The 14488-nt window shown below is 42.2% G+C and overlaps 1 protein-coding gene across 2 annotated transcripts; it reads left to right on the forward strand.

Moving 5' to 3' along the window:
- The first annotated feature begins 257 nt into the window (after positions 1-257).
- On the forward strand, positions 258-13120 carry LOC122563083 (CMRF35-like molecule 5). 2 transcript variants are annotated; one of them, XM_043716492.1, is made up of 5 exons: positions 258-384; positions 3246-3578; positions 5869-5917; positions 9089-9199; positions 12098-13120. In XM_043716492.1, exons 1-4 carry the CDS (start codon positions 345-347, stop codon positions 9183-9185), a joined length of 519 nt encoding a protein of 172 aa, XP_043572427.1. In that variant the 5' UTR covers positions 258-344; the 3' UTR covers positions 9186-9199; positions 12098-13120. The 2 variants fall into 2 exon arrangements, with proteins under 2 accessions (XP_043572427.1, XP_043572428.1); XM_043716493.1 differs by lacking the exon at positions 12098-13120 and adding an exon at positions 10853-10892.
- The last annotated feature ends 1368 nt before the right edge of the window (positions 13121-14488 follow it).

Below are 14488 nucleotides of genomic sequence, written 5' to 3' on the forward strand. Positions count from 1 at the left end.
GTTTCAGATTAATGACGATTAACGCTTTCAGCCAACTTTTAAAAACAGGATAACTTGGCATTCCATTAATATTAACTTACTGCTTGATTTGATTAAGCACCCAAAAATCATCCTTTTACTAATAGCCTTCACTTTGTCACACTTCCACAGTCGGAAAACATACCCATCTAAGGTTAAATTAATCCATCTTGTCACATGTTCCTCCTCATTCCTCAAAATATCCTGGAAACTGGAAGTGAAAGAGACTTGAATTACCACTTCACTTTCAGTTGCATTGCTCAGTAAAGCTGAGTGAAGGGATAAAGTAAGAACAATTCTATAATTTTCTTTGCATCACTTAAAATATGGATTTTACATTCCATCTCTTCATGCTGTCCTTCTCAGGTAAGTAACACAAATTGCATTAAACTTCACTGGGGAAATTAAATAGTGTGCATTAGACCAGGTTTTATAGAAACATAAATTGTTAGCGGAGGTCTCTTCTAGTCCTACTGTCTTATTATGCTTGGAATCCTTGCTATCCAATCATCCTGTAGCAAATCCAGTCTGCAGAACATCCATTAGTTCTGGCTCAGTTGTGGAACAGTAGCCTTGGCATTCAGAATATTATGACTCAAGTCCCACTCTAGGAGACTTCAGCACCGAAACTATGGTAACACACCAGAATAGAACTGAAAGCTGAGACCCCCACCTCCCTTCTCCAGAATGTGAAAAAGGTTTCATGTTGTTAAGTTGAAGGAGATCAGAGGAATGATCTGCCCAATCTTTCTTCTTCAGTCATCTACAAACAATTCATTTAATTGTTAGTTTAGGGAGTTTACTGACCGCAAATTAGTCAAGGTATTCCTTTCTCACATTGTGATAGTGACTGTAACTACAGCATATTTTATTGGTTCTAAAGCACTCTGAAGTCATTTAAGATGCTATGTAAATGCAGCCTTTCCTTATTTTTTATCATTAGCCTAACATCTCTTGGCAGTCTCCTAGGATTCCAGGCAGCTCACCTCCCCATTTCAGCCCCAGAGTGGGGATTCAGCCTCTGTCATACAGTTCAACACTATGATTGATTGAGATGTACAAAATCAAGGCTGACCACTACCCTGTGAGTGCCACCCGTCTGCAGCAGGTCCAATTGAGCATTCAGTCCTCTTATCCATCACTTGCCTTTCCACACACTATCAATTGCAATAACTTGATTTTAAAGAGCTGCTGGGGGAAATGAGAGAGGTTTCACACCATGTATTATGCTTAGGTGGTTTGATCTGTCTTGAGCCACACTGTGAATTATGAAGGAAACTTCTTCCATTTAGGATGAAGCAAAGCAGGCTGGCGTTGAGCAGGTGCAGTAAAAAGAGATGATTGGAAAATCACATTCTTGCAAAAATCTAGCTACAACCTGATTAAGTATGCTCTGTCTTCCTGACATTGAAACCGTCAAAGGTTTTGTGGCTTTCTGTTAAAACTGATGTGGTAGCAGGCGAGAGCAGTAGCTCTCTATATCGGTTAGCCTGATCCTTCAAACAGGATGAGTGCTCTGTCACATCGTGTTGATTTATGTTGTAGCTCTTTCTAATTCTTTTCTACAAATTGGAATGAGAGGAATTTTTTTTTAAACTCATGGCCATCTGATTACTATCTGATTGGCAGGGTTAAGCTTTCAAATTTTCCGTGGAGACTTCCTGGATAGAAGTTTGTAAAGGTCTAAATAATGTGGGCTATGGCAAAATTAGGTGATAATTACTAAAAGACCCATCTCAAAGTCGAAATCATCTCACTCCTTGAACATCTGACTGGCCAACTATTTGCTCTCAACAAAGGAAGAAGGAATCCATCGTGTTACACGGTACAGGGCCAACCGTACCCAACCAAAGTACATCTAATCAGATATATGTACAGACCTCTATGATCAACCCTTTTATGTATGTCATTGATCATGCAAGAATTTTGTTCCTTGCCACACGTTCCGATTTACTTTAAACATTAAGGGCATAAGGACTATCTCATAATACTGTAGTTGTTGTGGTTCTGTTTGCCGAGCTGGGAATTTGTGTTGCAGATGTTTCATCCCCTGTCTAGGTGACATCCTCAGTGCTTGGGAGCCTCCTGTGAAGCGCTTCTGTGATCTTTCCTCCGGCGTTTGTGGTTTATCTCTGCTGCTTCCGGTTGTCAGTTCCAGCTGTCAGCTGCAGTGGCTGGTATATTGGGTCCAGATCAATGTGTTTGTTGATTGAATCTGTGGATGAGTGCCATGCCTCTAGGAATTCCCTGGCTGTTCTCTGTTTGGCTTGTCCTATTACTATACATCAAGAGCAAATTCTGAAAATCTAGCTAAATTGATATTTCAGGCAGGATATGGGTCAGCTCTACTCCTGATATGCAAATGCAACTCTTTGGACTTTAAATAGACACACATGTGTCAACAATTGAACAGATGTTGATGTTAATGCGCTCCTTATGAATCATCTTATTTGATCACTGGGAGTTGCTCCAATCTTCTATGTTTCTGTCTGCTGAGAGTATCTCCCTCTCAGTTCATTCCTGTTAAGCCTGATCTACGTTTTGAAACTATTGCCATCCAACAGAAAAATAGTTTTCCTTCACCTAATCCCTTTACAATATTGACAAATTGAAGGATTGCAAGCTGTGTACAATGTCTCCCCGTAACAAAGCCCTTGGAGCTGATAGTCCCAAGGGGAGCAAGGTTCCAATTCAGAATGCTTCCTGCACAACTTCTCAAGATGCGCTGGGCACAGGAGTCCCTTGAAAATGTCGTTAGAATGATCAAAGTAGGAGTTTAAGTTGAGGAGTCTCAATGTCCATTTTTAAGTGTTAAGTATTCGAGATACATTCTACAGCTGTGGGTGGCATGGTGGCACAGTGGTTAGCACTGCTGCCTCACAGCACGTGAGACCCAGGTTCAATTCCCGCCTCAGGGGACTGACTGTGTGGAGTTTACACATTCTCCCCGTGTCTGCGTGGGTTTCCTCCGGATGCTCTGGTTTCTTCCCACAGTCCAAAAATGTGAAGGTTAGGTGAATTGGCCATGCTAAATTGCCCATATTGTTAGGTGAAGGGATAAATGTAGGGGAATGGGTCTGGGTGCGTTGCGCTTCGGCGGGTTGGTATGGAGTTGTTGGGCCGAAGGGCCTGTTTCCACACTGTAAGTAATCTAATTACTCATCTGTTGCAGTGATTTACTTTATTGAGTTTTAATGCATATTGTGTCATAATTTCTCACTGAACAGTTTCAGGCGCCATACTAACTGGAGCTGCTGTCATAAATGGATCAGTGGGACAATCCATTATCATCAGGTGTAAATACAACAAACATTACAGCAGTTCTCCAAAGTACTGGTGCAAAGGTGACAACAGGGAAGACTGTGTAATTTTAGTCAAAACCCAACATTCGAGGAAGACAAATTCTGATGGAAGAATAACCATAGAAACTGACAATGATGCAGGAGAATTCTTAGTCATGATGGACCGCTTAACAAAGAGTGACCAAGGGCTGTACTGGTGTGGAATTGCAAGGTTTTTGTGGGACTTGTTGAGTCCTGTGGAACTTAATGTTGCTGAAGGTAGGATGTTAAAAATTTTATTATTGTGCTCGTTTCCCAGCTGGATATTTGAGTTTGTTGTATGGTAGATAACATGTTTTTCAAACATTTCCACTTTTCAGTGGGCAGTTGGAAACCTAGTAAATAATGAAAAATGACACTGAGCCAAGTCTAATGGGATGTTTCTATCTCCACCCAGAGGAGTATGGGATACCCACCCAGCACAGGAACAGCAGTCTTGCCGCAATCTAGCAGCTGATTGGCCATTCATTGGGTGCATCCGGGTTCCTGGTCCAAAGAACCAAGGAATCCCTGGTCCCTGATGAGGAGTCATCCAGACTCGAAACATTAGCTTGCTGTCTCTCCCTGGATGCTGCCTGCCCTGCTGTGAGCTCCAGCATTTGTTATTTTCACCCCTGGCCTCTGATTGGCTGGAGTTCTCCGAGGGAAAGCTTCCTGTCTCTGAGGCATGGAGGCCCCACCTTCAGGTTCTAAGTTTGCTTGCTCAGCTGATAGGTTTGTTCTCAGATGGTTCGTCACCATGCCAGGTAGCATCATCAGAGAGCCTCTGGTGAAGCGCTGGTGTTCTGTTCCCGCTTGCGGTTTGTGTGTCTTGGTCTGTTGTGGTGGGTGATATCACTTCCAGTACTTTTTCTGGGAGGTTGGTAAATGGGGTCCAAATTAATGTGTTTGTTAATGGAGTTCTGGTTTAAATGCCAGGCCTCTAGCAATTCCCGTGCGTGTCTCTGTTTAGCCTGTCTTAAGCTGAATGTGTTGTCCCAGTCGAAGTGGTGCCCTTCTTCGTGTGTGTGTAAGGATACTAGTGATAGCCGGTCACATCTTTTGGTGGCAAATCGGTGTTCTTATATCCTGGTGGCTAGTTGCCTGCCTGTCTGTCGGGTGTAGTGTTTACTGCAGTCCTTGCAGGGTATTTCGTAAATGACATTCACTTTGGTTGTTGGTATAGGGTCTTTCATCACCTAAGTCCCACTTCAGTTTGTGGCTTCTCACCTGGACCACACCAGAAGGCGTAGGAGAGGGTGTTGGGTATGGGTGTATGGGTGATTATGGTGAGTTGAGGGGGTGAAACTGGGGCAGGGATTGGGATCAAACTCAGGGGCGGAGAACAGAATACCCAACATTGTGGCCACCCTCCCCACCTTGCCACAGCTACAACAAGGAAATATGTCGGACTGAATGTTTGGCAAGAGCCTTCCCACATACTTATCGAATCCCAGCAGCTGTAGGATGACGTGCCTAAGGTTTGTTTCATATTCATTCATGGCATGGGAACGTCACTGACTAGGCTGGCTCCTTGGATGCTGCCTGACCGGTTGTGCTTTTCCAGCACCACACTCTCATTTCTGACCTGCAGCCCTCACTTTCTCCATTTATTGATGGTCCCTAATTACCCTGAGGGGAGTTAAGAGTCAACCACATTGCTGTGGGTCTGGAGTCATGTGTTGGCCAGACCAGGTAAATCCTTTCCTGAAGAGCATTAGTGACTGAGATGATTAGATTAGATTACTTACAGTGTGGAAACAGGCCCTTCGGCCCAACAAGTCCACACCGCCCCGCCGAAGCGCAACCCACCCAGGCCCATTCCCCTACATTTACCCCTGCACCCAACACTACAGGCAATTTAGCATGGCCAATTCACCTGACCTGCACTTTTTTGGACTGTGGGAGGAAACCAGAGCACCCGGAGGAGACCCACGCAGACACGGGGAGAACGTGCAAACTCCACACAGTCAGTCGCCTGAGGCGGGAATTGAACCCGGGTCTCTGGCGCTGCGAGGCAGCAGTGCTAACCACTGTGCCACCGTGCCACCCCTTTGGGTTTTACCTGACAATTAGCAATGGTTTCACAGTCATCATGAAACTCTTACTTCCCAATTTCTTTTACTGAATTCAAATTCCACCAACTGTCATTTAGGATTTGAACCCAGATCTCCAGACATTATTTGGCTCTCTGGATTAATAGTCAATCAACAAAACTACTCAGTCATCAACTCCCTGTGGGGCATGAATAGCCTACATGGGCATCAATTGGTCTAGCTCTGGGCCAGCAGGCTTTGTAAAAATGTAGAGGGCAGCACTGAGTAGGTTGTTGGCAGATATGGGATTAGATGTACCCCCTTACTTTTAAACCTGTCAGCATTAAAATCAACCCACAATGCCTCTTTTTCATGCTAATTCTATCTTAGCAAAGTTTCTTCATTTTTTATCTGCAAATCTCTGATTGCTTAGACTGTTGTGTAATACAATTTTGTGGGGGTATAATCTAATATATTTACACCGTTTTTGACAGATCCCAAGGTATCTCTTTCAGGCTCGCCAGCAGAAGAGGAAATTCTGAGGTAAATGTTGTACTTACCTAAACCTAGTCCTTTCTGAACTTCTGTCTGCAGCTTAATGATCACACGAAAAACATGAGACAGCAGGAATATGTGAGGATCATGCCATGGCTGAAACATATTAGCTCTGAGGAATGATTGGAGAGGCAATGATCATTTCATTGGAACAAAGAAGGCTGAAGAATGATTTAATTGAGACGCATAAAATCACATGGGGCTTGGGCAGAGTCAATTGGACAGACAAACCTTCCTTAGCAGAGTACACAATAACTCTAGGATACAATATTTAATAGAAGATTGAAAGGGAGAATGGGGCATGTGTGGTAAGGGTCTGAAAGTCACTGCTCAAAGGGCTAGTTGAGCCAAAAACCCTCTCTGGTTTTGGATTAGTCAGAGATGGAAGATGGGTTGGGAGACCCTATTGGTAACTAATGCACAGATGCAGTGAAATTGTTCAGAAAACTTACACTGGAGATGGATTCACCTTCTGCAACCCTCCCTGATGCTGAGCTCAGGGTGGAGACGTGTGCTGGGTATGGGGAACCTGCCTTTTTGCTTTGGAAATAGCCTGGCCAAACTGATTAGCATTCAGTGGGGCCCAAGTCAACATCATAATGAAACTCATCTAAACACCCCCAATGAGTGACTACAAGCCCCTCCTCACCTAACCCCCAGTCCTGACTATTCCTGAAACCCTCCCATATTGCCCACTCACCTGCCTCAAAAACCTCACACATTCACAAATCTGTTCAATTACTCACCCATTCATGAACTCATTCACTTACAGAAAAACTTTGACTTTTAAAAGCTTAACTCAATGGGGCATATACTATTGTAAAACAAAATCATGTCCTCAAGATTCCATCTCTTCTTGTACCTGACATTCTCCACTTGAGAGGCTGGGAACTTCAACTGGTTTCAAAGGCATGGCCAATAAACTATAAAAGGGTCAGGCCACAGACCTCTCCATGGGCAGTGCCAATCTACTCTACTGACCAGATAAATCTGGACCATTGTATTTAAAAAATACTTGGACATGCAGTTAAGGTATTTTAATCCACAGGGCTACAAACCAGTATAAAGAAGTTGGAATTAAGCTGGATTACTCTCTCTTGGCTGGCAAAAGAATTCTGGGCTGAATGGACTCCTTCTGTCCTATTTCTTTATGTTTGTAATGAGCAACTTCCCTCTACAATAAAAACAGGAAATGTGAGAGAAACCTAGCAGATCTGGCAACACCTGTGGAGAGAGAAAAAGAGTTACCATTTTGAGTTTGATATGACTCTCCTTCAGAATTCTCTGTAAACTTTATTTCAGATTCCCACCATTCACAGTACTTTGCTTTCACTTGACAGTCCTCCTGCAATTTAGGAGACTGATTAGCATGCAGGTCAATGATTGCAGTGTATGGGAGGTCAGTGCTGTGGAATGGATTTTATACAGACATATTTGCAATATTGAACTGGCAGCCAGCTTCACATCTTTCCTGTTGAAACTTAGGAAGGTCACCTATATTAATTGGTCACTTCATGCACTCTGATGCCCAATAGACCAGCCTACAGATGCAGATACATCAACTACATCTTTGTACTTTACTATCCTTTAGCTGTGCAAAATCATGAAATCATTCCAGGTCGTATAATGGATCTCTGAGTTTTAGTTAAAGAGTTGCACACAAATGAGCATGGAATTCTCATTGTCTTGTCATAGCTTTAGTAGATGAGAGAAATCCCAACTGAAATGGTGCAAACAGCCATGACAGTGAGAGATCAGCTTACCATGGATTGAAATTTCACATCAGCCATTCATTTCTCAGAATGATGGAGAGCAATGAAAACCTAATCTGCCCAGCAGTTGGACAATATCTAGTCCTGATGAAATGTTACTCCATTACATTTCTCAAAAAAACTAAAATGATCAAGTACAATATTAGTTTTGCAATCTCCACTGCCCCACTCTCAACACCAATCTTAACATTGGCCAAGTATATGTGACAGTGTTCCATCTCATCCTAAGTGTTTCTTGCCCAGACTTAAGTTAAAATTATTCCCATCTTTTCACTAGCAATATGCACTTCATTTAAAACCCACCAACTAACATCATCCATTTATAGTATTGGTTGAGTGCTAAAATCAAAACATGAAAATACTTTTTAATAAGAACAAAAACGAAGATCCTTTATATAACTGCATCTGCGCTGAAAACAGTTAAATTATCATCCCAGATTGCACATCTGTTACTGCTGATGGACCTTTTTCCTCAGCTTATATTTCATTTTCAATTGTGTTTTTCACAGCAAAGTGTGTTGGTAGAAGCTAATTCATGTGTTATGCTGTCATTGCAGCATGATGGGTATTGAAAAAGAAATTGTTGGAATGTTGCATGCAATTCTGGTCTCCTTCCTATTGGAAAGATGTTGCAAAACTTGAAAGGGTTCAGAAAAGATTTACAAGGATGTTGCCAGGGTTGGAGGATTTGAGCTATAGGGAGAGGTTGAATAGGCTGGGGCAGTTTCCCTGGAGTGTCGGAGACTGAGGGGTGACCTTATAGAGGTTTATAAAATCATGAAAGGCATGAATAGGGTAAATAGACAAAGTCTTTTCCCTTGCAGGGGGGAGTCAGAACTAGAGGGCATAGGTTTAGGGTGAGAGGGGAAAAATATGAAAGAGAACTAAGGGGCAACTTTTTCACACAGAGGGTGGTACTTGTATGGAGTGAGCTGCCAGAGGAAGTAGTGGAAGTTAGTACAATTACAACATTTAAAAGACAAGTGGATGTGTATATGAATAGGAAGGGTTTGGAGGGATATGGGCCGGGTGCTGGCAGGTGGGACTAGTTTGGGTTGGGATATCTGGTCGGCATGGATGGGTTGGACCGAAGGGTGTGTTTTGATGCCATACATCTCTATGACTCTATTTACCACTGTATCACTCTTGGCACTTGGTAACACTGGGATTTGTGCCTTTCCAACATGGTGCTTGTTGTCTGCTCACTTTAATGGTTAGAAAGCCATGAGTCAAAGTGTGTAAAAATGTCACATGCTCCAGGAGAACAAAAGCCGAAAAGTATTTTTGATTATCTGCAAGTGTAGCCAAATAACTCACAGATCCAAGCTGACTCTATGGATTCTGAAATCTATTTTGATAGAAATAATTTTGTCTTCTATCTACCTAGGCAAAATTCTACGTATTATTTTATCTGGAGCATTTTACGTTGGTTATTCTTTGCCATTCTCCTCATCTGGGCCATTTTAATCAAACTGAAAATATAGATGACGAAATACAGGTAAGTTGTTGACTTGAATAATTTCTGTGTACTTAAGCTTAAGAAAAAAATTGGAAGGATTCTCTGTACTCACTATCAATATTTTAAAAAAGATAGTGTAACCATCAGATCATCACATTTCTGAAATCAGCATTCACTAATTTCATCTTCCTCAGAGAATATTACCAGAAAAGATATTTGGTAGATTATGGTAGATACAGTCGGCATTCATTTCATTAACCTTCTAAATATAAAGTACTTTACATTCAGAATATTAAATGGATGAATATTTTACACAAGTAGAATGATAATTCCAAAACATACCTATTAAGATGTCCCAAAATACAATGGAGGGATTTCCTGCTTTAATGTAAAGTGAGTGGACAGTTGGTTAAAATATCTGAAGTTGACAATGCATTATGAAAATGAGAGCAACCCATAAATGTCTGCTTTAACTTCAACCCAATTTCCTTTCCATGGAGCACCCCCAGGAATGAGGAGGGTTTTAACTTTATTACGCAAAGACCTCACTATCACTATGTGATTCTGAATGTAACTGCATTTACAAAGGTGTCCTGAGTTTTTGTGAAACTTAGCAAGAAAAATAAGCTATGAGGACAATGAAATTTGAGGGACTGAACAGCTGACAGAGTAGCAATTGTTAAAATACTGAAATCTTGCTGACGTGAACACCTTTTATTTGAAGTCTTGTTCTGAGAATGTGATTTTACTTTGTTAGTAGGAAGGGGTCATGAAGTGAGACTGGTGAACATGGATGGGGTGTGAGAGTTATGGGGTTGTGCAGGCTAGGGAGATTGAACATGGGGAATGCAAGGTTTGGGGTGGGTCTGGTGGGATACACTTCCAATGGTCAGTGTGAACAGGTTGGGCTGAATGGCCTGCTTCCATGTTGTAGGGACTCTATGATCTTCTACCATCTAAAGGGGCTTGAAGGGTTTGGATTGTAGGATTCATTTATTGTTTGTTTTTGAAGCTTCAGTGCAGTGCCAACAGTGCTATGATTAGATTAGATTACATTACAGTGTGGAAACAGGCCCTTCGGCCCAACAAGTCCACACCGACCCACCGAAGCGTAAACCACCCATACCCCTACCTAACACTACGGGCAATTTAGCATGGCCAATTCACCTGACCTGCACATTTTTGGATTGTGGGAGGAAACCGGAGCACCCGGAGGAAACCCACGCAGACACGGGGAGAACGTGCAAACTCCACGTTGCAGATCAGGATGTCCTACTTTGCTGTCCTCAATAGGTCTTTAAACCACTTGCAGGAGGAATGGTTCCATGTCTTCTGGCTTCCTCAGTGACCTCCAACCACCTCGCGATTGCAGGCTTTAATCCAATGTCACTGGCAAAGTGCTGAATAACCTTAATCTATCAAAGTGATGGGCTAAAGTGAGAGGCCATTCAGCCCACTGCCAACAATCTTTCCACCTTACCCTCCCACTGTCAGCATTGAAAAGCTGAAAAGGAAGTTTTATTTCTAAAATCTGCCTTTAACCCAGTCTCAAAAGAACAGAAGCAAATATAAATAGAAATTGCTGGAAGGAAGGATAATGGACTCAAAATGTTAACCCTCTCACACACTTTCTGTGGATGCTGTCCACGTCTGTTGTGTTTCTCCAACAATTTCTGTTTTTGTTTTTTTCAGAACTCCAGTATCCACAGTTCTTCATTTTATCTCAGCAAAGGAACACCTCAATAAGATTAATTAATATGATTATGAGAAAGAGAAGAAAGGGATTCTCATTCTCCAGCATGTTGATTCCTGTATCCCAGGAAACAAAACAGCATTAAGTGTGATAAAAACCAAAAGTACTGCGGATGCTATAAATCAGAAACAAAAACAGAAATTGCTATAAAATCTCAGCAGGTCTGCCAGCATCTGTGGAGAAAATCAGAGTTAACGTTTCAGATCCAGTGATCCTTCCTCAAGACTGATAGAAGCTAGGAAAATGTTTATGTGCAGGTGATAGGATAGGGAGGAGAGGTAAGGAGGAAACAATAGAGGCCAAAGAGAGAGAAGAAAAATTGGACAGTCAAAGGAGTGATGATGATCTGGCGAGGATGATAAATAGCTGTTAGTGGGGACTGTTAGTGACTGGCAATGGGTATTGTGTAATAGCAGACGGTGTGGTAACAAGGCAGGATGTGAGGGGGTGGGGGCTGGGACATAGGAACGTTTAAGTCCTGAAGTTATTGAACTTGATTTTGGATCCAGAAGGCTGCAGGGTCTCTGAGAGGAAAATGAGGTGCTGTTCTTCCAGCTTACACTGAGCTTCTCTGAAGCACTGCAGCAAGCCTGAGAGAGTGATTTTGGCCAGGAAACAGGGTGGGGTGTTGAAGTGGCAGGCAATGGGAAGCTCAGTGTCATTTTTGCAGACAGAACGTAAGTGTTCTGCAAAACGGTCACCTAGTCTCCACTTCATTTCCCCAATGTAGGGGAGAGCACATTGTGAGCAGTGAATGCAGTAGAGTAGATTATGTGAAGTACAGGTTGAGCATGCTTCATCTGGGAGGTGTGTTTGGTCTCTTAGATACTGAGGAGGGAGGAGGTAAATGGGCAGGTGTTACACCTTTAGCCATTGCAGGGGAAGGAGCCTTGGGGCTGTAGGGTGGGGTGTGGGATGTTGAGAGTGAAGGAAGAATGGACCGGGATGTTCCGGAGGGAATGGTCCCTGCAGAAGGCAGAAAAGGGAGGGGAGGGGAATACGCATGTAGTTTGAATTGTGTTACACTCAAAATTGATCTTTTCACTGAACATATTCTCTCAATTCAATACCTTCTCCTTTTAACTATGTTGAAACCTAATGTCTGCGAAGAACAAATTGACTTTGAACACAATGCCTGCTTTCTATATGATAATATTTGAAACACATTTTGCTTTAACTTCCAGGACAATAGGATTTGTAACTTCAGCTGACTGTATCATCAGGACCCTCAGTGCTTTAAAGTATGGCCTGGCAATCGAACAACGAAACCATTTTTGTCATTTGCCACATATATGGATGGACTCACTGGGTAATATTATGTAATAACCCTGCTATGTTCTTTCAAAATCATTCATTCTCTTCAAGGGTCAGGATGACCCAATGCAGGGTAAACACTGCATATAGGTCTAGTTGCTGTATAATTTGAAAATACCAACAAGGTTAGGTCAACCCTCAGTGATAGAGAAGAGCTGAGTAGTTCCAACAAAGCCAGAAGGTGGAACGTTGAAAGAATTATTTGGATCTTCACAAATTTAAGGGGAAACTTCTCTTCCCACAGCTATTCAATGGCAGAGATTCATCTGAGTGATGGATTTCTGCAGCAGTGCCTGAACTACAACCCCATGTTTCAATTTCCATTAATGAATGGATGTATGGGTTCTCACACAAATGGCGATTTCTAAGCTTGTAAGTTTAAATGGAGGCGACGACACTAATGACTATCATTAGTTTATACACAATAAAGACTGATAGATTAATAATGGATGTTTGTCAAAGCATCAATTCTTCATCCATAGCGTTGATAACTGAAATGCTGTTTTTCCATTTAATGCATGTGTACCTGCAGTGTATATTATGGACTAGAAATTCTTTAGGGGTTCTCTCGAGTTTTTGTTCCAATATCCTGTCAAAGTTATGCAGGAAATTTGGGAGAACCACCATAGAATTCAATGAAATAATCACCTATCAGCACTTGTTTTTATTCATTCACAAGATATGGGCCCCACTGGCTAAGCCAGAATTTACTGCCCAATGTGCAGTTAGACTCAATCACATTTCTGTGAGTATGGAGCCACAATGAGGCTAGACCAGGTAAGGATGACAGTTTCCCTTCCTAAACAACAAGTGTGAACCATATGGGTTTTTTTCTACAATTGACAATGGATTCACTGTCATCATTAGATTCTTAACTCTATATTTCTATGGAATTCAAATTCTGCCATCTGACATGGTGGGAATTGAACCAATGTCCCCAGAATGGTACTTGGATCTCTGGATTATTCTGGATATCACTAGGCCATTGCTTCTCCTCCACATTTATACATTTGCACTTTTGTGAGAGAGCCTCAATAGCTGGGAGACGTTCCCTAGGAATTCAGGCGTGATTCCCCAATCAATTCAAGTCATGGTGAGGAAGATGTCTGTTTGACCAAAGTACATGCATATGATACTCTCTCCAGGTAAGAGAGGCTCTGTCAGAAGCTAGCAGCCAAGAATTTGTTTCATAGTATGAACTGATTTCTTATTTGTATTCCATAACTATTGATGCAGTTTTGTCCTCAAAAAGCATTTATTTTGTAGCTCCTACTGACTATGGACAATTTTTTGATAAATTAGAATCTGATAACTGCACGGTATGTTTGTAATGCATTCCCATTTCCATACACTCACATTGGTGGAGAGGTTATCACAACAGCCATCAAGGTAACACAATTATCAGATCATACAAACAAATTTGACGTTACTCCCTCCCCTATACAATGTTATGACACACCTCTGGAGTAGGTGGGATTTGAACGCAGGTGTTCTGGTTCAGAGGTAGGGGCACTACCACAGCGCCATAACGATCCATAATGCAGCCTTTGTTAGGACACTCAATAGCTAGGAATTGTGCTTCCTCACCAGTTAAGCACAGTGGGTTGGAATTGCTCCTGATAGTGGAGGTCAAATAGGCCCCTGAGCAAACAGGGCTCTACACCAATGTTGAGAGAGTAGAATCCAGATGAGGAGAGAGTGAGTACCTTAACTGAAGGCAGGAGAAACTCAGCAGGTCTGGTAGCATCTGTTCAGAAGCAGAGTCATTTTGGATTCGAAAGGTTAATTTTGTTTCTCTGTCCACCTTTGCTGCCAAACCTGCTAAGATTCTCAAGCAATTTTCTGTTTTTACTTCAGTTTTCCAGCATCTGCCATACTTTGCTTTTATTGAAGTAAGGACACTAGTCTACAGTTTTCAAACTAATCCGATACAAAATGATCATGCCTGCTAGTGCTTAATCCACTCTTCCAATTTCTTATAAAATGTGCTATAAAATAAACGCAATGGCATGGAAATGTTAATCCCTTGCACCTTCAACCTTTGATGTACAATCAATGTTGTCGAGGTATGAAACGAAGAGTGTGGTGCTGGAAAAACACAGCAGGTCAGGCAGCATCCATGGTGCAGGACAATCAATGTTTCAGGCATAAGCCCTTCATCCTGATGGGTCTGGGAGGGATGCTCTTCAGAGGGTCAGTGTGGAATTGATGGGCTGAATGACCAGCTTCTACGCTGTAGGACTACTATGACTCTGTGAATC

The sequence above is a fragment of the Chiloscyllium plagiosum genome, chromosome 26 (genome assembly GCF_004010195.1).
Source record: "Chiloscyllium plagiosum isolate BGI_BamShark_2017 chromosome 26, ASM401019v2, whole genome shotgun sequence".
Taxonomy (NCBI): Eukaryota; Metazoa; Chordata; class Chondrichthyes; order Orectolobiformes; family Hemiscylliidae; genus Chiloscyllium; species Chiloscyllium plagiosum.

Bases quoted from the DNA above. Each gene is read 5' to 3' on its own strand.
- LOC122563083 (XM_043716492.1), top strand. From the start codon at position 345: ATGGATTTTACATTCCATCTCTTCATGCTGTCCTTCTCAG. The intron at 385-3,245 runs GTAAGTAACACA...CTCACTGAACAG, and splicing joins CTTCATGCTGTCCTTCTCAG to TTTCAGGCGCCATACTAACT. The intron at 3,579-5,868 runs GTAGGATGTTAA...CGTTTTTGACAG, and splicing joins GGAACTTAATGTTGCTGAAG to ATCCCAAGGTATCTCTTTCA.